The following is a 23,978-nucleotide window of genomic DNA, read 5'->3' as shown; positions in this document are numbered from 1 at the left end:
GATCAATGAGGAGAGATTTAGCAGAAAGGGTCTCTACTCTGGAGTTTAGAAGAATGAAAGGTGATCTCATTGAAACATACAAGATTCAGAGGCTGTATCCCCTGGCTGGAGAGTCGAGAACGAGGGACGTAGTCTCAGGATAAGAGGACAGCCATTTCAGACTGATATAAGGAGGAAGTTTCTCACTTGAGGGTTATGAATCTTTAATCCGCTACCCCAAAGGGCTATGAATGTTCAGTCCTTGAGTTTATTCAAGGCTGCTGAGATCAATGGATTTTTGGACTTTAAAGGAATCGAGGGATATAGGGAAGAGGCGTGAAAGTGGACTTCAGGTTAAGGATCAGCCATGCTCTTTTAAAATGTTTGAGTGGGCTCAAGTTGGCTTGCTCCTGATTATGTTCTTGTTCATTTTAATGCAGTGCATCCTGGACCAGCCTCCATTTTCCACCCTCCATAAAATTGAACTCATCTAAAGCTCTGCTGCTATATTCTGACTCCACTTGGCCCAGTTTACCAATTCACAAATCCCCCCCATGTCCTTGCCATTAGCCATCTCTGTAATCTCTGAGAACTCTGTTCCTCCAATTCTGCCCTCTCTGCATCCTTGATTTCCCTTGCCTCTTCATTGGCAGCCATGCCTTCAGTTGTCTAGGTCCTACGGCCTGGAATTTCATCCCTTAACGTCTCTGCCTCTCTCTCTTGCCACACCTCCTTTTAAGATGCTCCTTAAAACCTACCTCTTTTACCATGCTTTTGGTTACTTATTATCTACTTTATATGGCTTGCTGTCACATTTTGCTCCTGCGAAGCACTTGGGACAGTTTACTATCATAAGGTAATATTATGAGTACTTCAGTCTCTCTTGCATAGGACAAAAGGACACAAGTTACTTACAGATGAAGGTGGCTATTTGGCCAATGTTTGTTGATCTGTTTAGATTCTTCCCATTGTAGCATCTTATTGAATCCTGAATGATTCAAGCATTTCCACTTCTATTACTCTAACTGGGAGTCTGTTGTTTGTTCACTCTATTGGGGAGAATCTCCTGATATTGGTCACATATTTTATTTGTTTAAACCTGTCCTATCTTGCAGCTAAACTCAAATACTCCGATATAGTAAGAATATTACTTTGTATCCTCTACATCCCCTATTTGACTTGAGAGGCAAGAAAGGACTTGCATTTTTATACCTTTTCACATTCTTGAGATGTCCAGAGAACTCCACAGGCAGTAAATCCTTGTGTATGTGGCTTTTAAGTCCCTGCATTATTTCTGCTTATGTCATTTATTTCTATGTGGCAACATGTTGACAAGATGACCATCCTGTACACATAGTCTTTTAAAACACAATTATTTTTCCTGAGCAAAGACTCCCTGAAAATACAATCTCTTTCTGGCCTTCAAGTTGCACCTTTGTTTAGGCTATCTAGCTATCGTGTTTTTTGACACCTTGGGTAAGATTTTAATTCATTCAAAACCTACCTGCTTAACACAGTTACAATTGGGTCTCTTGTTTCCATCTGTAGTGTTTAAAAAGTGCCTGGTATCTTTTCATTATTGTAATCACTTGGGCAGCTTCACAAGCTCTTATATTTTTTGCTTATACTAGCCCCATTCCCTTGATTGCTCTCAGCCCTTGTCTCCATATCCTGACAACTTTGTCCTGGAGTGTACTGGTCTTCAGCTTGGCTTGCTTTCAAGATCAGATGTTAGTCTGATCATTTCACTGGCCTTTGCCATGAACCTCTAACTTTTGTTTACCCATTACATTTTTTTAAAGCTTGCTGAACTAATAAAAGCATCTCTCCCATCTTGATTCTAATTTTCAGCCATTCTTTTTTTTAAAAGTCTTTTTGCTCCCATTTTATTCTCTAGGCGGCTTGCTTTTCCAAAACTACTTTTGGGAACCGCTTTTTAATTTTTACTTCACATTTGGCTTGTCTTGTGTTTTGCCTATCCTATTCCCTCAGTTGTTCACTTTCTTTGTTTTTTTTTCTCCAGTGCCCCCTTCAATATTTCCATTTAACTTTACTGTAGCTGACATGACCATGTTGAAAATACATAATACTGTCTTTTTCAATTAATTCCTGCTCCCCTTTAAATTTGCCTGATGCCTGAAAGGGCTGTGTCTGAGGTTTGGGGAGAGAAACTCACCATAGTGTATTTGTCTTTGGCATCTGTGCGTCCAGTGTTTTAAAAATAAATGAGTGAGGAAACGTTCTTGGGAAGTAGCATGCCAATGACCTGGAAGCCCTCTGATATAAACTAGGAAGTAAATTTTAGACTGATGTCAAGAAATTATTCATGGTCAACATATAGAGTGGATTTCTGGGTAGAATAATGAAGGTAAATGAATTATTTAAATAATGTGATAATGGGAGGGCTGAAGAGATAATACTGTGTGGAGTCTTTCTGCATAGGTGAGCTATAATGACCAGATTGCCTTCCTCACCAACACTCCTCTTGTGATTTTTGTGAATTTCCCAGTGATACAATTTCTTCACGTGTCTCATCCCAAATAGGTGCCAGCTCTCACATTTGAGTATATTCTTAAACATTCATCTGGATCTCATCTTGTCCTGTCTTCTCTATCCTTAAATGGAACAGTGTTAAAACTGTTTGTTTCTTCCTTTTTCATGCTAAACACTTACGGTGGAATTTTCCATCCCGGCTGGCGTCAGGCGTGTTCGGCCGTGTGAGCGGATAATATGGCAAGAAGGCCAAAAATTGGTTTCACAACATTGTGAAAATAGTCTGTGATCATCTGCTCAGCCCATCGATGGTGCAGAACATCAGGAAGCTCATTGTAATACATCTGCATATCATTATAAGGCCAGCCGACTGAAATCATCCCCCCACTGGAGCATCCACAAACAACTTGCTAAACCTGGCCATGGAGTAGTCACTGATGGAAGTGCTCACAGCCCCTTGCAATGTCGTCATCCTGGTTTGGACCAGTCTCCCCCATGGTTCAAGCTAACAGTGCAACCTTGTAGTGCGGGTTAGGAGAATGTCTGCGCCTGAGCTGAGAGCACAGCCTGTAGTCCAATGGGCAAAGCTGCTGCCAATCAGTCAGGTGGAGTGGGGCGGAGGTGGGTTGGGTTTTGGGCAGCCATGCAGGGCACTAAACTCTGGCCATCCAAGTGGTGGCCAGCACTCAAGTTAATCCACACGTCTCTCTCTCTTTCATCCTGCAGGAGGAGTATATCAGGATCGTGGAGCCTGGTGAACTAACTGTATGCTTTGTGGCTTACAGAGCGCAAAAAAGACAGAAGAGAGTGACTGAGGCTCCTGGCTGCGCAGATGGAAGAGCAGCAACCTCAGGAAGAAGGTGCGGCTGGTGCACCCACACATGCCACCGAAGAGCCATAGCTATCGCTGGTCGTTGCCATATAGACCCAGGGTCTGTAGATGCCGCCTTTCATTCCTGCAGATGACTGAGAACTGGTGTCGCCGAAGACTGCGCATGTCTAGGGAACCGGTCAGCCGTATCTGCCAACTACTGCAGGATTTGGCGACATGGAGGGCATCCACTGCCTGTGGCTGTGAAATTGACTGCAGTGCTCAATTTTTATGCCAGTGGCTCCTTTCAGGGCTCCACAGGTAGCCTCTGTGGAATATCACAAGCCTCCACCCACAAATGCATTCAGTGAGGTCATGGATGTCATCTTCACGAGGGTACAGAACTTTGTGCGTTTCAACCGGGACCAGGAGAGCCAGGATGCAATAGCGATTGGATTTGCCCAGATCTCTGGGTTTCCCACAGGTGCAGGGTGCGATCGACTGCACTCACATGGTGCTCAGATCTCTGTCGCAACACGCGGTCAACTTTGTCAACTGCAAGGGCTTCCATTCGCTGAATGTGCAGTTAGTGTGCGACCACCACAAACGCATCCTGCAAGTCTGCGCATGGTTTCCAGGAAGTGTCTAAGACTCCTACATTCTCAGTCACTTGCAGGTCCCTGACGTCTTCCAGGGTTGACACAGGTTGCAGGGATGGCTCCTCGGGAACAAGGGCTATCCACAGAGGTCGTGGCCTCAGACAGCAGCAGAGCAAAGGTGTAATAAGTTTTATATTGCAACTCACAACGTGGTGGAGCAGGCCATCAGGGTGCTGAAAATGAGGTTCCAGTGCCTGGACCAGTCTGATGGAGTCCTGAAATATAGTCCACAGAGGATGTTACACATTGTCGTCACCTGCTGCACCCTTTACAGCCTAGCGCTGCAATGGGGAGAGGAGATGCAGGAGCTGGAGGTCTCCTCTAATGAGGAGGACGTTGACAGGGATGAGGGTGAGGAGGTCCTCACCCTCTAAGGTGACAATGTTGGTGATGAGGCCCTCGTACTAGCTAGACGAGGCAGGTACACTCGTGAGGCCCTCATAGCTGCTAGATTTGTGGAGGATGATGATGACATGCAGTGAAAAAAACCCCATAGATTCTCACATTGCATCTATGAACGTTTGACTCCAGTGTGGCTAATGGCAGCACACAAACCCTCTGTGATAAGGCTCCCATCATGGAGACTCAATGGAGGCCCTAATAGTTGCTCGATTGCAGGAGGATGATGACGATATGCAGTATGGACACTCCGTTGATCTTCACATAGCCTCTGAGAATGTCTGACTCCTGTCTGGCTGAGGGCAGCTCGCTTGCGCTCCATGATCAGGGTCATATCATGGAGACACAGCCATGAAACTATAAAAGCGGCTGATCCTTTGTCTGCCTTCAGCACCTAACTTCTTCAGGAGCACAGTGTCACAGGTCACATGCTGAAGAGATGGGAGCCAGTCCCATCTTAAAGGTGCTGAGAGCACATCAAGAGAATGATGGAACGCTGTGACGCCTGCCCGCTACATTCTGGCAGCAATGACCAGCACCGTCAAGGTGCAGGCATCAGTAATGTGTCCAGGGAGTGAGAGGTTGGACCGTCACTGGTCTGAAGGCTGCCCAAAGCACAGGGATGAGGCTCTGGACTGAGACACCTGCCTTTTTCTTGTGCAGAAAGGTTTCACATCTGACTGACACGAACACTGCTTATCAGAACAAGGAGCCACGAGCAAGGAGACATTCTTGGGAGTTTATTGACAATAGTGAACTTTATGTACAAGTGATTAATACCCGCGCCCAGACTGTGCAACTACATCTTCTTAACCTTCCCAACGTTGCTGCTACATCTTGATGCTCTGGAGGTCCCTGGCCTGATTTCAGGGTCCTGCTCTAAGGCAGTGGCGGCACCCTCAACCTGTGTAGCTGCTGGGGTCACAGCAAGAGGGGATTCGGGTGGCCGGACCCTTCTGGACTCACCAAGTGGATGGCCCTGGGGTGTGCACCTGTTGATCCCCCTCCCTATGAGGGCCCCAGGCCGACTCCTTGAGAAGGGGTAGCTGGGAGTAAGATACAGTTGCCCGGCACCCACCTCGCGTACACACTGGAGGCCAACTATGGCTTCAATGATGGATAAAAGCAAAATACTGCAGATACTGGAAATCTGAAACAAAAACAGAAAATGCTGGAAAAACTCAGCAGGTCTAACAGCATCTGTGGAGAGAAAAACCGAGTTAACATTTCGAGTCCGAATGACTCTTTTTAGTGATGGAGTTCAGCCCACACAGCAGTGCAGGATCAATGTCCTGGACCAAGTTCCCCATGGCACCGGTGTGGGTGAGCGCTGAGATGGGTCTTCAATGAAGGTGCCTTCAGATTCCTCAGGTTACTTCGGGGCTTAATTGGAGGCCCTAGGGCTCCATCACCTGTTTCCCAGGTGTGCCTGCAAAAGCAAGGAGAGAGAATTTGTACATGGCAGTGGCCTGTGAAACAGGACACATCATTCAGTCTGGTGGATGTTGCATTGCTGGATCCTCACTCTGTGGAGCAACGCCGACCTCACCTTCAGCACAGGACCAGTCCAAATCCTCGCCGGCCAGCTGGATGGCTCTGTTTTCAACATCCGTGAGGACCTGGATTTCAAGAATTCCTCCACCAGTCTGCGACTTCTCCATCTTGATGTGTGCCAGCTTGTCCTACATGAATAGAGATGGAGAGGGTGTACACAGGGTGCCTACCAGGTCCGTTGATAAGTATGCCTGGCCTGTGTGGGTGGTGAGTGGTCGCATGGATGGGCTGAGGACAATGATGGTGAGTGTGAGTGTGTGAATGGTGATGTCCCTTGAACTGGCAGTGAGTGAGGGCCTTGAGAGAGTGTGATGGGTTTGTGTATGTGTGTATTTGTTGAGAGTGAGAAGAGTGACTTAGCCTGGCGGAACCAAGATCATATTCTTTTGCAGGGTGTTGGCACTGATCACTGCAGCCACCGCCTCCCAAGCCAAATGCATGATGTTGCTGACCATCCTGCGGCCAGAGCAGGGGTAGAGGACATCACAGCAGACCTCTACTGCATGCAAAATGCATTCCAGGGACACGTCTTTTTGCCTTTAGAGGCCATTTCTTCCATGCAGCAGCCGTGAGTTGGAAGCACTGAGAGGTGTGTGCGCGGTTGCACTTTAAATATGGTGCCCGGCGTGATGAAGCGGTGAGGTGATGTCCATCGAAACAGCATGTTTCCCTGGAATGCATAATTAATTCTGTGGGTTTGAGAAGTCGCCATTGCAGCCGGCAGGTAAAACTTCCTTCTTCCCACCTGCTACTGCACCTAGTGCAAATGTAGGACAATTCTGCCCCTAGTTTCCCTCCACTCTACTCCTGAGTACCCAAATACGGTAGATTTGATTGCAGATCCCATATTTGGGGAGTCTATTCTTCCACGTCATATTCCTTAAAAAGGTACAATAGATTATCTCTTTCCCTTACTCCACCACCCCCTCCGATTTATCAATAGCCTTTAATCTGTAGCAATGTTTCTGCCTCTGTCTACTTTTATCATTGCTATTATGGTAAGTGCTCTTCTGAAGTCTCACCTTTTTGATTTTTAAGCTCCAAGCTACTCTATACTCTGACTGCTCTTCCACCTCTATGGATCCTTATTTTGTTGAGATTCCTCACCAGGCTCTTACTCTAACTCATTTTCCTGAATGTTAAAACTGTAAAACTCCAACCTCCTGTCTGTCCTCTTTCAAACTTCATGCTTTTGAAACCTATGGGTGGTATAGTTTAATCACTAAGTTTTTTTTTTAAGCTACTCTTTCAACAATGGCGTTTTGTGTCTCCATCACAATTTCTTATTTTGGAAGAAACTCTGCAAAAAGATGGTTTACAAAGGTTGGGGGAGGGGGTTAGATCAAAGTTTTAAAATTGTGTATTTTTAACCTGAATTTTCATCATTTATAGGTGTAGATTTGTGGAGAGACTAGAGAAGCTAGGATTGTTCTTAAAGTAGAAGATTAAGAAAGGCATTAAAATCATTAAATGTTTTGATAGAGTAAATAAAGAGAAATTGTTTCCACTAGCAGAAGGAATGGTTACAAATGAACGTATATTCGAGGTAAAAAAACAAAAATACCTGGAAAAATTCAGCAGGTTTGACGGCATCTGCGAAGAGGAATACAGTTAACTTCTGTTGAAGAGTCATATGGACTCGAAACGTTAACTGTATTCCTCTCCGCAGATGCTGTTAGACCTGCTGAGTTTTTCCAGGTATTTTTATTTTTGTTTTGGATTTCCAGCATCCACAATTTTTTGCTTTTATCGTAGATTTGAGGTAATTGGCAAAAGAATTAAAGGTGAGGTGAGAATTTTTTTGTAGAGTTAGCATCATTATCTGGAATGTGTTGCCTAAAAGGGTCATGGAAGCAGATTCAAAAGTAACATTCAAAAGTGAATTGGATAAATATGTGGAGGAAAGAAAATTGCGTGGCTATGGAGAAAGAGATAGAGATTGGGATTAACTCGCTATACAAATATGACAGGCCAAATGGCCTTGTTCTATGATTTACAACATTTTAAAATATGACTTGAAGGTGAATCTATATTTTATTTATGCTCCAAATCATCTATTGATTAGGTGGAAGAATGTGCTAGAAGTTTTGTATATAATTAAGGTTTCAATATGTCTGTTTATACTGTAGTTCACAGATCTTTCGTTATTAGCCTTAACTTTGATTTTTACTAATTCCTTTTAGGGTGGGAGAATTCAAAACTTGCACATTCTACTTTGATTAAATGAGGCTTGAGTGCAGTGCAAAATTTGTGAAAATTGCTTACAAAAATTAACTAACTTCTCTGTTGACATGCAGCTTGCTCAGCGAAAAATTCAAGACATTTTGATTCAAGTAAAAAGACAACAACAACAGAAAACAGTGCAGAGTGGACAGCCCCAACCACGAAGAAAGTAAAAGGTTCAGGATCTCCAATCTACCACAGAGACAGATGCCAGACCAAAGAGAGAGAGAGACTGTGTAATCACAGGCAGTTAAACCTGTCGCTAATAAAGAAGCATATGTTCCACCTTCCCCAGTCACCTTTATTGAGGACTAGGCAACCTATGAACTCTGTCTTTGTGCGAATGTATTCTTTAGGCGTTCAAGAAGAAACCTTGTGAAACCCAGCTTTAAATAAGGCCCTTTCACTTCCCTTCTTTTGTTCGAATTTCAAAACTTTATATTGCCTTGTTAGCTTTCCCAAAATTCTTAGATCTGTTGGGTTTAATGAAGCTTTCTCTTCTAATTTTTCACTGATTACAAAAAGGCATTGCTCTTATAGTTCGAATCATTATGAAACCTTGAGATTTTTTTGGGGAGGGACTAAGGGAGTTGGCAAGATTGAGGCATCTGTCCCAACATGCAAAATGGCTTTTTTAAATTGGGTTGTTTTACAAAGATTACTAGAATACTGCCATTAGAACCTAAGGGAAGTGTTGAATGGTGTTGGCCAGGCATGAATTGATCATGTATTTTACTAAACTACCTCAGGCATTTAGTACCTCAATTGTTCCTTTTTTCTGCTTATTTTGTATACTTTATAAAAGTAATAGTCAAGCATTTTATTTTTTTAATAAAAAAAGTAAAATTTGATCAGCTAAAAGCCAGGAGCACTACAGAGAAAAATACAGATGTAAATGTGTTGCTTCTAGCTGCTGGCTGATGGGAGTATTCGATAAATGATACTTGCCTCAGTTTTCCTGAGGTCCACAACACCATCATTTGATCAAAATTCTGTGAATGTTTGAGACGCCGAATGATGCCAATATATACTAATAGCAGCAATGCCATTTTTTTTCTTCTTAAGATAGGATGAAAGTGTTTATTTCCTATTTTTGATTGATGGTACTTTTGGGAACAAAACAAGGAAGTGATGGCAAGAGGCTGGGGTTGGGGAAAGAGGCTGCAAAATGGATTAGCTTTTAGTATAACTGGGTAATTTTAAATGCATGGACCCTTGGTGCCTTTGACCATCACTGCATCTTGATGCATAATGACACAGTGTTTGGACTTGGCCATTTTGTTCAAAGAGCAAGCTTCATCTTCAATTACTGGTAGAGCTATTAGATCTGTCTGGGTGCATTTTGGCAGACTTTGCTAGAGTGAACTCTGAATATATTGAACCACACATTTTGATCACCATAATGGGGAGAAAAAGTCAAATGCTGTTTGCTCATTCTAAAGTTGTTGAAAAATAAGAGTTTACATATGCAGCTACTGTAGTGGGCTACACTAAGTCATGGGAGACGCTGTTAGTTTGAACGCCGTCTTTCCTCTGAGCTTAATCAAAATGCAGCAGGGTTTATGCACATTCTACAGGTAACCAGTATAGCAATAAATACATTAATGGCCAGATTGATAGCCACAAAATACTTTTGTTCTCCCCTCCTTCTCCCACCGAATGTAGTCTGAACAGAATAAGCTAAAATAATTAATTTGTGGTAAAGTTGAAATGCTCCAGTCAATTTCCTGAGTGCACCCAATTTCCATCTACCTCAGTGCTTTAAATGAAGGCAGTGCATATTTAGTGCATAAACACTGCTGTGTGTGTGTGTGTGGTCTGAGCAGAGCCATGCTATTACCTCTGAACCTTTTTTGTGATTTTTTTTTGTGCATGAGATGATCAGAATCATCATGCTGCACTGAAATAGAGGGGCACAACTTGGCAAAACCATTTACTTCATCAATTTTTGATCTACCTCTTAGATACATTTGAATTAGAGGCATTTCTGCATAGGATAGGTTGATAATTTTTCCCAAAGATCATTTTTTGTACAGGTTAGACAATTTAAAAATGGTCTGGTGTGTTTTTGCCTACATATATTCATTACTAATTAAAAATTCTCAAAGCTTATGTTGTAGCTTTAGCAAAATGGATTAATTCTCATTCTTTTGACAGAGTGACTTCTCCATGTAGAGTTAGAAATGTTTTCTTACATTGATAAAATTACTGAACTACAGAAGGTCATTTAATAGCTTAAATGAATTGACGTGAGGCTGAAAGGTCAGAGCCCACTTTTTTGTTGCAAGTAACATTTGATAAAATTGATTTACCATGTTTTTTGGTTTAATTGCTGCATTTACATTGCCTGATCTGCTGCTGTTATATCATTAATTTTCTGGTCTATATAGCAAGATTGGTATTTTGGAAATATTGGCATTTAGGTGAAGGTAGTTCTGTAAACGGAAGTGATACCAGCAAAAATAATTTGGCTCACTTCCCTTTCATTTAAATACTGTGCCCCCAATGCAGCCCCACTTGTCAAATGCCTCTGTATGAAATAAAAGAATTTAGCTCCTATGTGATTATGTCTTCAAGATATTCAGCAAAATTGCATTTTCTCATTACAGTAGTTGAAATAAGTATATTAGAGGGTAGTTTCATTGCTGTGGCTTGGCAATTGTTTATAAACACATGACAAACTAACAATTTCATATATAACCCCTTGACACAATTAATATTCATGGAAGAGGCGCAAACACTAAGCCATTCATTTTGAAACAGCTAGATGTGAAAGATCAATCAAAACATTTTGAAACTCTTTTTTGCTTTTAAAGACACAAGCCAATTTTGAACAAATTTTCCTTACTACAACTTACCTTTGACATAGTAAGACAGCAGTCCGTTAAACATAGGTTCTCTCTCTTTGGGACCTTTAGGGCATGAGATCAGAATTTACTTGGTCACTTTCAAGACCATGTTATCTATCTCGCAAAACACATCTTAAAGAAAATTCCGTTTTTTGTAGCTTGTACAATTTCTTAATTTTGTTTAGAAATTTCATGCATTTTTTGTTTGAAATTTGTAAAATCCCAAATGTTCCAAAAATATAAATTCAATTTAAGGGAGAATTGGCTGATGGAAGCTTTGAATGTAGGAAGAAGCAATGTAGATTAATGTTTCAACAGGTTCAATAAATTAATTATTGTTTTACGCATAAGGGAGTGGGTGGAGAGTGTTCCCATGTTTCCCTCCAGTTAACCTAGGCAAGTCTATTCCATGTCATCTAGTTCTAATCTTCACCTTATAGCTGCTGTTCAGAGATTGCCCACTAGCTTTCACACCATGTGATGAATTCCCATTTTCAACTTATATGGAGGACCCAGAGTCTTACTGTAATGGGGGTGTGGTGAAACATTGTTGTCTGCCCTTGAGTTTCTTTTCCAATACGATCATTGCCTATGTCAAATGCCATTTTTCAGTGTAATTTTAAAGACAACTTGTTTAACTTTTTATTTGTAACAGAAGCTTCAACTCCTTTTGGTATAATTCACTGCTATATATTTCAAAAGTTCAAAACATATGGCTTATGCATTACAATTTCTAGTATACAATAAACCTTCTGACCCCAAGCCTGCCAGGTTATTAGCTCCTCCATAAACACATTCAACACCTGGGGAACTATATGAAGCACATCCAACCAGAATGCAGCTACATTGGTTTCATCTGTGACATGCAGTCATTTCAATTTTTTGAAATGCATGATCAGAATGTCAACTGCTACAACTGTACAGCATGTGCTTAATTTCTACAAGCTGGAGTTCATTCAATAGAACTACTTTCTGAACCTTATACTTAATGTAATCAATCTCCTTTCCCTCTACTAATTCCTCTGCTCATTCATTGCTTTAGATGAGCTCTAATACATTATGAACCGGTAGTTGTGTAATTTCATTTTCAATATTATGTGAATCCCTCAAGACAGTCCTTTGAAATCACTTTTTTGGTCCATGTCATCAGTTGGTCCGTATACAAAATCTGTTGGAAGAATTTCTGCAGGTATCTTAGCAAACTGATCATCGTGGGTACGCAAGGTCCAAAGCTTCTCCAGTTCATAGATTTCCCTTGTTTCAGGTAGCATGAAATGTACTACAATGTTACCTTGAGAGAAGAAAATAATCTTAGTGACAACAAATAAACAGATGCCTGTTCAAAAGCATTTGATTGAGTAATGATCTTCTCCAGCCACAGTGTTTTTAAAAAATATAATTTTCATCCAATTATAAATGTTCCCCAGCTGTTTCTTACCCACATCCCTCAAAAAAACACTTCACACCGACCACAAAGTTTATAACTTGGGACTGGGTTTGTATGTAGGGCAGACCAATTCAGTATCAGGCTCCCTTACCTTAAAGAATTTTCTAACGCTGCCCTCTGGTGGAATGTAAAGTCTCAAACTCTCAATGTTAGTGTAATCATTAGTCTACTGCACCTGCATCAAAAACGGAGTCCAAAGAATGACAACCCTAACAGACTAGTTGGGATAAGTTAACATAGCAGATACAAGGCATTAATATCAGAACTTCCTGGTCTATTGCTAAGTCATTTTTTAAAATTCATTTATGGGATGTGGGCATCACTGACTAGGCCAGCAGTTTTTGCCTATCCCAAATTGCCCTTTAAGGTGGTGGTGAGCTGCTGTCTTGAACTGCTCCAATACCTGTGGTGCAGGTACGCCCACAGTGCTGTTAGGGAGGGAATTCCAGGATTTTGACCCAGCGACAGTGAAGGAACTGTTGATATATTGCCAAGTCAGGATGGTGAGTGGTTTGGTGTTCCCATGTGTTTGCTGCCCTTGTCCTTCTAGATAGTGGAGGTCGTGGGTTTGGAAGGTGCTGCCTAAGGAGCCTTGGTGAGTTTTTGCTGTGAAATTTGCAGATGGTACACACTGCCGCTGTTCATCGGTGGTGGAGGGAGAGAATGTTTGTGGATGTGGTGCCAATCAAGCGGGCTGCTTTGTCCTGAATGGTGTCGAGCTTTTTGAGTGTTGTGGGAGCTGCACTCATCTAGGCAAGTAGAGAGTATTCCTTCACACTCCACACTTGTGCATTGTAGATGGTGGACAGGCTTTGGGGAGTCAGGAGAGTTACTCGGCGCAGGATTCCTAGCCTCTTACCTGCTCTTGTAGCCACAGCATTTATGTGTCTAGTCCAGTTCTGTTTCTAGTCAATGGTAACCCCCGAGGATGTTAATGGGAGATTCAGCGATGGTAACGCCATTGAATGTCATGGGGAGATGGTTAGATTCTCTCTCTTTGGAGATGGTCATTGCTTGGCATTCGTGTGATGAAAATGTTACTTGCCACTTATCAGCCCAAGCCTGGATATTGTCCAGGTCTCGCTACATTTGGACATGGATTGCTTCAGTATTTGAGTCGTAAATGGTGCTGAACATTGTGCAATCTTCAGCAAACATCCCCACTTCTGACCATATGGTGGAAGGAAGGTCATTGATGAAGCAGCTGAAAATGGTTGGGCCTAGGACACTATCCTGAGTAACTCCTGCAGTGATTCCTGGAATTAGTGTACACATTAAAGTGGCCAGTTCGTAGCTTAAACCAAGCCTGTAATTCATCTGTTTTATAAACAAAAACTGACTACACTGAACCCCTTCAGCACAGAACACTGGAATTACTTCCAGGTACCCATTATTTTGCTCTAGTCTCTTAGTAATCTCTGCCCAGGGGCTAGATTGAACCCACACTGATCTACATATTCTGCTCCATTCAGATATCGATATCCAAACTAAGTACCGCAGTGTTAATTTCATTAGAACACAGAACTGAACTATAATATAAGAATTAGGAGTGGGCCATTTAATAAGATCATGGCTATCTGATTGTGGCCTCAACTCCACTTTCCTGTCTGCTCCGCATAACCCTTGACTCCCTTGTTGATCAAAAATCAAGGTCAGCCTTGAATATATTCAATGACTCCACTGCTCTCTGGGGAAGAGATTTTCAGGGACTAACAACCCTTAGAGAAAAAACAATTCTCCTTGTCTTAAATGGGGGATCCCTAGTTCTAGATTCCCCCACAAGGGCAAATATCCTCTCACCATTCACCCCATCAAGTCCCCTCAAGATCTTATGTTTCAGTAAGTTCATCTCTCATTCTTCTAAACTCGATGGGTATAGGGTCAACCTTTCTTCAAAAGATAACCCCTTCATCTCAGGAATTGGTCTAGTGAAACATCTCTGGACTGAACATTAACTCTGTTTCTCTCTCCACAGGTGTGATCTGAACTGCTCAGTGTATTCAGGATCTTTTCTGATTTCCACCTGCTGTGTTTTGTTTTTGCCAATTAAATAAAATGTTTTGTTACAGATTCAATTGAACTTACCAAAATCTATGCACTTCCAATCATCTGTATCTTTCCCTTCAATGTGGACATGAGCAGTCTGCCCTCTCTTCAAGTGTTTATGCTGCAGAATAAATCATTAAATATTAACAGTGCTGATTTATGTTCAGTAATTTCATTGATTTTAAGGTGACCAATTTTATACAATTTTTAGCAAAAATAATTCAAAATATAATCTCCTTGCTCTTCCTGATATATATTAATGACCTAGGCATTGGTGTACAGGGCACAATTTCAAAATTTGCAAATGATACGAAACTTGGAAGCATTGTGAAAGGTGAGGAAGATAGTATAGACCTCAAAAGGACAGACAAGTGGCAGATAACATTCAATGTGGAGAAATGTGACGTGATTAATTTTGGTTGCAAGAACATGGAATAGGAATATGAAATAAAGGGAACAACTCTAAAGGGGGTGCAGGAGCAGAGGGACCTGGGTGTATATATGCATAAGTCATTGAAGGTGGCAGGACAGGTTGAGAGCACAGTTAATAAAGCATACAGCATCCTAGACTTTAATAATAGGAACGTAAGGGTACAAGAGCAAGGAGTTGTGTTGAATTTGTATAAGACACTGGTCTGAGCTGGAATATTGCATCCTCCAATGGGTGCCACACTGGGATGTGAAGGCATTGGAGAGCATGCAGAAAAGATTCACCGGGATGATTTTATGAAGTTGTGAAGATAGATTGGAGAATTTAGGACTGTTTTCCTTTGAGAGAAGACAGAGAGGAGATTTGATAGAGGTATTCAAAATCATAAACAATCTGGACAAAGTAGATGGGGAGAAACTGTTCCCACTTGTGAAAGGATCAAGAATTTGAGGGCACAGATTTAAAGTAATTGGGAAAAGAAGCAAAAGTGAGATCAAAAATGTTTTCACGCAGTGAGTGACTACGGTCTGGAATGCACTGCCTGGGAATGTGATGGAGGCCAGTTCAATTGAGACATTCAAAAGGGAATTAGACTATTATCTGAAAAATAATAATGTGCAGGGTTATGGGGAGAAGGCAGGGGAATGGCACTGTCAAGATATAATAATTCTCAATGTTACTGGAATTTATTTGTAAAATAGAGTAATGGTGTCTGTGTGTGTGTGTGAGAGAGAGAGAGATTTAATTGAATTAGAGGCAGGTAGTCTGGGTGCTTTGATCTAAGAGGAGGGGGTAGGTTTGAAATGTTAATTAGATAAACATGGGGAAATTTAGAAACATAGGTGTCAAGGGAACATTTGCATTTTAAAATAAACCAGAATAGATTGTTTTCAAAGGAGGGATGAAATATCACCTAGCCAGGTGAAGTTTAGAAACAGTATGTTTATTTTTCCCAAAGATTACTGGTAAAACTTAGTGCTATGAGAGGGTTTTATTTTAAAGGAGATAAAGTCCAAAGATATAGTAAAACAATGGGCATTTGCATTCAAAGAGGAAGATATGTATAAAGAAGGAGCAAGGGGTGTGTGTAAGGGAAGGCATTTTTAAGATCTTACAAGTATGATAAGCCTTCAGCATCTATGCCTCAAGCTGCTGTCTTCAAAGGACTGAAATTAAGAAAACTCACTTGGAAGTCAACTTGTTTAGGATATCATGTTTCTTTGCCTGCGTCTTTTAAAATCTGTCTTACTGTTGCCTTAATGAAAGTGTAACTGGGAGTTAGATTGAGTAGGGGATTTAGAAGTTATCATCGTAGTAATTTATAGATCTATGTATGTATTTAAAATCATTTCTTTTATTAAATGTTTAATCTAGTTTTATAAAAACCTATAAGACTTGGTGGTCATATTACTACTGAATTCAAGGCACCCACCTCGAAATTTATACAAACTGAAAATTAGTTGTGACAGTTGTTTCAAGTTTCCCTCTGGGATTTGAACAGTTTGGCATTTACCATCTGCTGTGTTATAACAGTCAGAATTGCTAATTCGGAAAGCCAGTGCAGATACAACAGGCTAAATGTCCTCCTGCGCTGTAACAATTGTTGTTCTGATTCCAAAACAGCAGCTTGTGGGAACTCTTGCATATAAAACAGTGACCATGTTTACCTAAAATTGATTGCACTTCAAAACAATTCAATGTATGTGAAGTGTGTTGGGATATTTCTTACATTTTTAAACACTTTTGTAATATTTTACAGGTTTGATATTTGTGTGTGCCCTTTAGCTCCATGAACATTATAAATTTAATTCTCTGCCCCATTTCCACTTTGACCATGGCCACCTCCACTGTTCCATTGAAGCCCACTGTAAACTTGAGGATCAGCACCTCATTTTTATTACACACTTCACAGCATTCCAGACTCCACACAAATTAACAATTGACCTCTTCCTCCTGCCCCATTTTTTTTTTGGATGACAGCTGTTGATGATTCTGCTATTCCCGTTTACATCTCCTCCAGATCCATCTTTTGTTTCTTTACTTGTCCCATTACCATCTCTTTTTCCTGCACCTGCATCTCTTTTGCTGTTTAAACTGAGGCCACCTGTTTCAGTCCTCAGTTACACACCAGCTTCAGGGTTGAGGCAAAGCAGAAACCTCTTTTCTACAATGCTAAAGTTGATATGTAAACTTAAACTGCTTCAAAAATGGCAACTTTGGAAGTCTCCTCAATTCAGCCAAAAACTAATGAACAGACTCTTCCTATTCCTATTTTCTTTTTGAAATTTGAATGCTCAACATTAGCCAAAGGTTTGCAACAGAACTGTTCCTTCAAATGTCAGTTAATTAAACCAAGATGGGGAAGGTATGATTTGATCATTACAACTAAGCTTAAACAGAACTATTTTAGTTTCCATTAAAAGTCAGGAACATGAAATATTCCTTAGCATCCACAAATTAACTTGCTACAAAACACTGTTCCTCTCTCTGGGACAGAATCTTCGGGTCGCCAAGTGGGGGCGGGGCCCGCTCGCCAATGTGTAAAATGATGCACAGTGACGTCGGGCGTGCATCCCGACGTCACCGCGCATCATTCAGATATTCAGTTCAGCGGGCGCACACTGGAGTCGGCTGTGCTGTCAAAGGCCTATTAAGGCCATTTAAATAGTAATTAAACTAATTAATTGAGCTGCCCGCAGGCGAAGAGCTCAGGCGGCCTTCGCATTCATCATGAAACCTCATCCACGGGTGGGATGAGATTTCATGAAGGTTTTTTAAGTTTAATAAAAATTTATAATAAAATTCATTGACATGTCTCAGCTCATGTGACACTGTCACATGAGGGGACATTTATTAAATTTTTGTTTCTTTATTAAAATTTTCAAAAATAAAACTGACCTCCCTGAGGCAACTCTTTGCCTCAGGGAGATTTCTGCGCTCTTTCTCGCGCATGCGTGAAGGAGTGCAGGCCCCGACTCAGCCTACTTCCCCCGCCTGCACATGGAGCGCACAGTGCCTCCGGGTGCGCGTCAAGCTGGGTGGGCCTTAATTGGCCCGCCCACGTAAAATGTCGGTGTGCAGCCAATCGTGGGTGGCGATCGCTAAGCACCCGCTTCCGTCCAACCCCCTCCCCACCCCCCGGACGGGGAGAAAATTCTCCCCCTGGTGTACTCAGCTGCTAGAAATTCTACAATCTTTCTCTAAGCTCTCATACTAATTTAGTTATGTATCTTCTCAAAAAAATCCACTCGTTTTAGTACTTTTATAACCTTACTGAATAGTCAACCATCAAAGGCTCTGGAAACTTTGTTTTCCTTAACTCTCTCATATGACCAACACAAAGCCTAAGGCCTACATACAGAGCACTGCATTTCCAAGGTACATTTAATTCACCACTATTAAATCACAACACTTCAAGTCATAGTGCTTGAAAGATCAAGTGTATATTATCCTGTGTACTGCATACATTTTAATAAGAACGATCAAGATTGTGATCTAATCCTGCGATATAGATTGGTGTTATAATTTATGGCAAGTTTTAGTGCATTTCCTGCAAATGAAATAAGTAATTTGCAAAATAGTTTCAGCTTTTTAAAAAGTGTATTTTTAATTTATTGTCCAAGAAGTTGACTATTTGGTTTACCTTCTAGATCTAACACAATAGCCTCAATATTACAGAAAGTGAGCGTTCATTGATCTGCTTTCCCAATCGTAAAACAAGCTTGGGATGAGGGCTTAAGCTTTTGGGTATTCTAATTATCAAGCCAAATAGCAACAACTTAATTTACACAAATACACCACTTACCACTTTGACTGCATATTGTGCCATTGCTTGCAAATGCCTTGCAGAAGTTCCACTCACAATGATAAAATAATCAGTGTACTTTATTTCCATGGGCAGTTTAATAACACATATATCCTTAGCATTCTCCTGGCGTAACAAAGCCACCAAAACATCGATGTTAAAAACTGGCTGGGGAATGGAACCTAATGGAAAGCAGAATACACCTGTTTAGTTTATTACACGCTACTTCCTGGAAACATTGCTTGGAAATAGCGTAATCCTCTTTAGCAGAATTTATTAAATGCTTTCACAAGCACTATACATTTTCTAGTAACTAACTTGGTAGACACTGCAATTTAGCAAATTTTACTCTCAAGGAGCAAAATCAGAAAACTCGGCAAGGCTTCTGACCAAGAAGATTGAGCAAAGCCAAATAGCCTCCATCACAGAGTGCCTACTTCCACCTCTGATTTATTGTCCATCTCAGACCCTGTGCTGCTGAAACTCATCTATGCCTGTTCTCACCTCCAGATTTGACTAATTCTGTGTCCTCCTGTCTAACCTTCCCTTTCATATCCTCCATAAACTTCAGCTCATCCAGAACTCTGCCTTTACACTAGCTTGTGCCAAGTTCTGAAGAAAAGTAATATTGGACTCGAAACATAAATTATGTTTCTCCATAGATGCTGCCAGATCTGCTGAGCTTTTCCAGCACTTTTCTGTTTATTTCTGTACCAAGTCCTGTTCACCTAATCCTCATTGTCTTCTGATCCCACAACACTTCCAATTTAAAATTCTCATCCTTGTGTTTAAATCCCTTTGTGGCCTCATTGTCCTGATGTTTGTAAAGCCCTCAACCTACAATCCTCCAAGATCTCGTTCTTTCAACTCTGGTCACTTGTCCACCCCACTCACTTTGTCTTACCATTAACAGCTGGCAGCCGCCTGGGTCTTAAACTCTGGAATTCACTTCCCCAACCTCTCATCTTTAGGATATTCCGTAAATCATGTGGTCCTTCAGTCGGAATTTAGGGAGCTAGGTAGAAAATTAGCAAGCAGGACCTCTAAAGTAGTAATCTCCCAGATTACTCCCAGTGCCACGTGCAAGTGAGTACAGAAATAGGAAGGAAAGACAGATGAATGCGTGGCTGGAAAGATGGTGCAGGAGGGAGGGCTTTAGATTCCTAGGACACTGGGACTGGCTCTGGCGGAGATGGCATCGAGACAAGCCAGACAGGTTGCATCCGAACAGAGCCGTGACTGTGGGTCATTTTGCTAGTTATGTTAGCTAGTTAGGCAGATAGCACTAAAATAGAGAATAGTAAGTTAATAGATGGAGTCTGAGTAAGGGAGCAAGTAATGAAGTCTAATTCAGGGTTACACTGCATGTTTGTGAATGCACGGAGTATAGTTAATAAAATTGGGGAGTTACAGACACAGATTGCCTTGTGGGATTATGATGATGTGGCGATAACGGAGACCTAGTTTAAGGAAGGGCAGATCTGGGTGTTAAATATTCCTGGTTACAGAGTGTTCAGGAAAGGGAAAAAAGGAGGGGTGGCGTTTTTGGTTAAGGAGAGTATTGCAGTACTGGAGAAAGAGGATGTGTCAGGATTCAAGGACAGAATTTATTTGGCTAGAGCTAAGGAATAAGGATACAATTACATTACTCGGTGTAATGTATAGACTACCAGCTAGTGGGAAGGACATAGAGAACAAATCTGCAAGGAAAAGAAGTGTAAACATTGTAGTTATTACGGGGGACTTTAATTACCCGTATATAGACTGGGATAGTGGTAGTGTAAGGGGCAGTGAGGGACAAGCATTCCTAGATAGTGTTCAGGAGAATTTCCTACAGCAGTATGTGTTCAGTCCAACAAGAAAGGAGGCACTGCTGGACCTGGTTCTTGAGAATGAGGTGGGCCAAGTAGATCAAGTGACAGTGGGGGAACATTTAGGGACAATGATCATTGTATCATAAGGTTTAGGATTAGGTGGAAAAGGATATTAGTCAACCCAGAATAAGAATAATGAACTGGCACAGAGCAGACTTCAATGGGGCACCTTCAAAAAGGAGATAGTTTGGGCACAGTCAAGGTATATTCCATTGAAAGGGAAAGGTAGGACAAACAAATCCAGAGCTCCCTGGATGACAAAGGAGATAGAAATTAAGTTAAAGAAAAAGTGCACTTATGACAGGTGTCAGGTAGCAAATAGAATTGAGAACTAAGCCGAATACAGAAAGTTCAGAAGGGATGCGATAAAGCAAATATGAGAAGCAAAGAGGTATTATGAAAAAAGACTGGCAGCTAACATAAAAGGAAATCCCAAAGTATTCTATAAACACAGCAATAGTAAAAGGGTGGTAAAAGGAGGAGTAGGGCTGTCTTTACCTACGAGGTAGATGCTGCCCAGGCCACGGTGACAGAGGAGGAAACTCAGTCACTAGAAGGGTTTAAAATTGATGAGTAGGAGATATTGGATAAGCTGTCGGTACTGAAAGTTGATAAGACATCTGGACCGGATGAGATGCATCCAAGAATATTGAAGGAAGTGACAGTGGAAGTCGCAGAGACACTGGCAATAATCTTTCAATGTTCCCTGGATTTGTGCCGGAGGACTGGAGAATTGCAAACATTATGCCCTCGTTCAAAAAAGGTTGTAAAGATCTGCCCTGCAATTACAGACCAGTTAATTTAACTTCGGTGGTGGGGAAACTTCTAGAAACAATTATTCGGGATATAATTGATGGAAAAATTCAGACTGATTCGGAAGAGTCAACATGGATTTGTTAAAGGATAATCGTGTCTAACTAATTTGGAGTTTTTTTAAGAGGTAATAGAGATGGTTGATGAGGGTAAGGCCATTGATGTGGTGTATATGGACTTCCAAAAGGCGTTCGATACAGTGTAACATACACAGACTTGAGGAAAGTGATAGGTCACGGAAAAAAACGGACAGTAGCCACGTGGATACAAAATTGGATGAGGGATAGGAACAGAGAGTAATGGTTAATAGGAATTTTTCGGGCTGAAAGACGGTTTGTAATGGAGTTCCCCAGAAGTCGGGATTGGGACCCTTGCTCTTCTTGATGCATGTAAATGATCTAGATTTTGGTGTGCAGGAGTCAATTTCAAAGTTTGCGGACAGCACAAAACTTGGGAGAATTGTAAACTGTGGGGAGGATAGTGTAGAACTTCAAAAGGACATTGACATCTTGATGGAATGGGCAGATGAAGTTCAGTGTGGAGAAGTGTGAGGTGATACATTTTGGTACAAAGAACATGGAGAGACAGTATAAAATAAAGGATACTATTCTAAAGGGTGTGCAGGAGCAGAAAGACCTGGGTATATATGTACATAAGCCATTAAGGATGGCAGGACAGGTAGAGAGAGCTGTTTCTAAAGCATGCAGTATTCTAGGCTTCATTAAAAGGGGCATAGAGTACAAGAGCAGGGAGGTTATGATGAACTTATGTAAGACACTGGTTAGACCTCAGCTGGAGTATTGTGTACAGTTCTAGGCACCACACTATAGGAAGGATGTGAACACATTGGACAGAGTGCAGAAGAGATTTACGAGAATAGTTCCAGGGAAGAGACACTTAAGTTATGATGAAGATTGGAGAAGTTGGGACTGTTTTCCTTGGAGAGAAGGCTGCGAGGAGACTTGATAGAAGTTTACAAAATCATGAGGGGCCTGGACAGAGTCGATAGGGAGAAACTGTTCCCGCTCGTAAAAGGATTGAGAACCAGAGGGTACAGTTTTAAAGTGTTTTGCAAAAGGAGCAAATGTGAGGTGAGAAAAAACTTTTTTGTACAGCGAGTAGTTAGGGTTTGGAATGCACTGCCTGGAAGTGTGGTGGAGGCAGGGTCAAGTGAGGCATTCAAGAGGGCGTTGGATGATTATCTAAACAGAAACAATGTGCAGGGTTGTGGGGAAAAGGCAGGAGATTGGTACTAAGTTAAAATGCTCAAGACACGATGGGCCAAATGACGACTTTCTACACTGTAACAATTGTGATTCTGGGAGTGAACGGCCATTAGCCGTCTGTCGGTTCCGACACTTTTTCCAAACTCCTGTGAGCCAGCTAACTTGTATACTTGATAATGTCTGCATTTTACCCAGCTCCGCAGTCGCGTTGCTCTCCCAGCGTTCGCTGGCGTTGCGGCTCCCCTCCGGAGGCCCTCGCGCCAACAGAGCCGGGGGATCCGCGCGCAGCAGCGCGAGCCGAGCCCGGGGATCCGGGCGGAACAGCGCGAGCCGAGCCCGGGGATCCGGGCGGAACAGCCCACTCCGCGTGACACAGCGAGCGTATGCAGTAAGAATCGACATTATCTTCCTCATCGCCTGGCAGCCTGTAAGACAACGGAAGAATCCGCCCCCGCGATTAAACCGTCCACCATCTGCACTGCAGGAAAGATATGACAACTCGCAGGAAATGCCGCACAGGTTGCAGACCAGAAATTGAATCCGACTGGTAAACATTGCGAGTAAGAACTGTTCCCACATGAATTATTAGCGTCTGACTAACTGAATTGCTACCTTTGAGGACGTGAGTGGACTGTATAAGTACAATAAGTGAAGCAGTTTGCAAACCTATTTTATAAGGGGAGTTTATTTTAAAGAACAACATATATTAAGCAGGAGGAAGTTTTTTTAATTCATAGGATATGGGTGTTATGAGCAAGTTCAGCATTTATTGTCCAAATCTAACTACCCTTAAGGAGGTGGTGAGCCACCTTCTGAAATACAACTGTGTGCCTTACTGGGGCAAGGATCAACTATTACACTAACTCGTCATATTGTAATTGCAACCAGTGAGTTCCTACATGTTCCTCAGCTTTGCACTACAGAGAAATTTATATGCTGCACCAACTCTACCCTGCTGTTTCCCAAACAACCATAAGTATTGTTGCTTAACTGTAACGATTAGAAAATTTAAAGTATTATTGTTGTAAAGGTTGTTTGCTGGACACATATCCAAGGTACTGCCAAATTTGGGTTCCATCTCCAATGCCAGCTCCTTCCAGACTCTACCACACACACAGTTTACTATCACGTGACTGTCTACATCATACCATGGGTGGTACTATTCTCTAGTCCCACTTTAACCCTTGTTCTGCCAAACACCCTTATACTGCACCTCCCCCAAGTCCTTACTCAAATACATTTATAATACAATCTTTACTTGCTACCCCTCCACCCCACCCCACCAACCCCTCCCAAGATAAACCCGGACTGACAATTCTTCCTGATCTCTTTCTGCCACGTTTGGAGGAATGGTAGTCTCAGTTGCTTTG

The 23,978-nt window shown here is 41.8% G+C and overlaps 2 protein-coding genes across 5 annotated transcripts in view; one reads left to right on the top strand and one right to left on the bottom strand.

The window, feature by feature from the left end:
- The window catches only part of igf2bp3 (insulin-like growth factor 2 mRNA binding protein 3), a 157,487-nt gene extending 146,810 nt beyond the window's left edge, over positions 1-10,677 (top strand). For all 4 annotated transcript variants that reach the window (XM_078538885.1, XM_078538884.1, XM_078538882.1 and 1 more), the window contains one exon: positions 8,193-10,677. In XM_078538885.1, coding sequence (XP_078395011.1) covers positions 8,193-8,291 — 99 coding nt within the window. In that variant the 3' untranslated portion in view covers positions 8,292-10,677. The remainder of the gene's footprint in view (positions 1-8,192) is intronic.
- Positions 10,678-10,764: 87 nt separating this feature from the next.
- malsu1 (mitochondrial assembly of ribosomal large subunit 1) lies at positions 10,765-23,178 on the bottom strand. Its single transcript, XM_078538886.1, has 4 exons — positions 22,800-23,178; positions 18,696-18,877; positions 14,500-14,581; positions 10,765-12,258 (listed from the first exon to the last, which is right to left on the bottom strand). The coding sequence occupies exons 1-4, from the start codon at positions 23,161-23,163 to the stop codon at positions 12,074-12,076; spliced, it is 813 nt and encodes a 270-aa protein (XP_078395012.1). The 5' UTR covers positions 23,164-23,178; the 3' UTR covers positions 10,765-12,073.
- Between the last annotated feature and the right edge of the window lie 800 nt (positions 23,179-23,978).

This window comes from Cetorhinus maximus, chromosome 3 (genome assembly GCF_964194155.1).
Source record: "Cetorhinus maximus chromosome 3, sCetMax3.hap1.1, whole genome shotgun sequence".
Lineage (NCBI taxonomy): Eukaryota > Metazoa > Chordata > Chondrichthyes > Lamniformes > Cetorhinidae > Cetorhinus > Cetorhinus maximus.
Note: the sequence above shows the minus strand (reverse complement) of the source record. Positions and strands in the feature narration are given on the sequence as shown.

Bases quoted from the DNA above. Each gene is read 5' to 3' on its own strand.
- malsu1 (XM_078538886.1), bottom strand. From the start codon at position 23,163: ATGTTTACCAGTCGGATTCAATTTCTGGTCTGCAACCTGTGCGGCATT. The intron at 18,878-22,799 runs GTAAAATGCAGA...GCTTTCCATTAG, and splicing joins CAACGCGACTGCGGAGCTGG to GTTCCATTCCCCAGCCAGTT. The intron at 14,582-18,695 runs GTAAGTGGTGTA...TTTATTCTGCAG, and splicing joins CACAATATGCAGTCAAAGTG to CATAAACACTTGAAGAGAGG.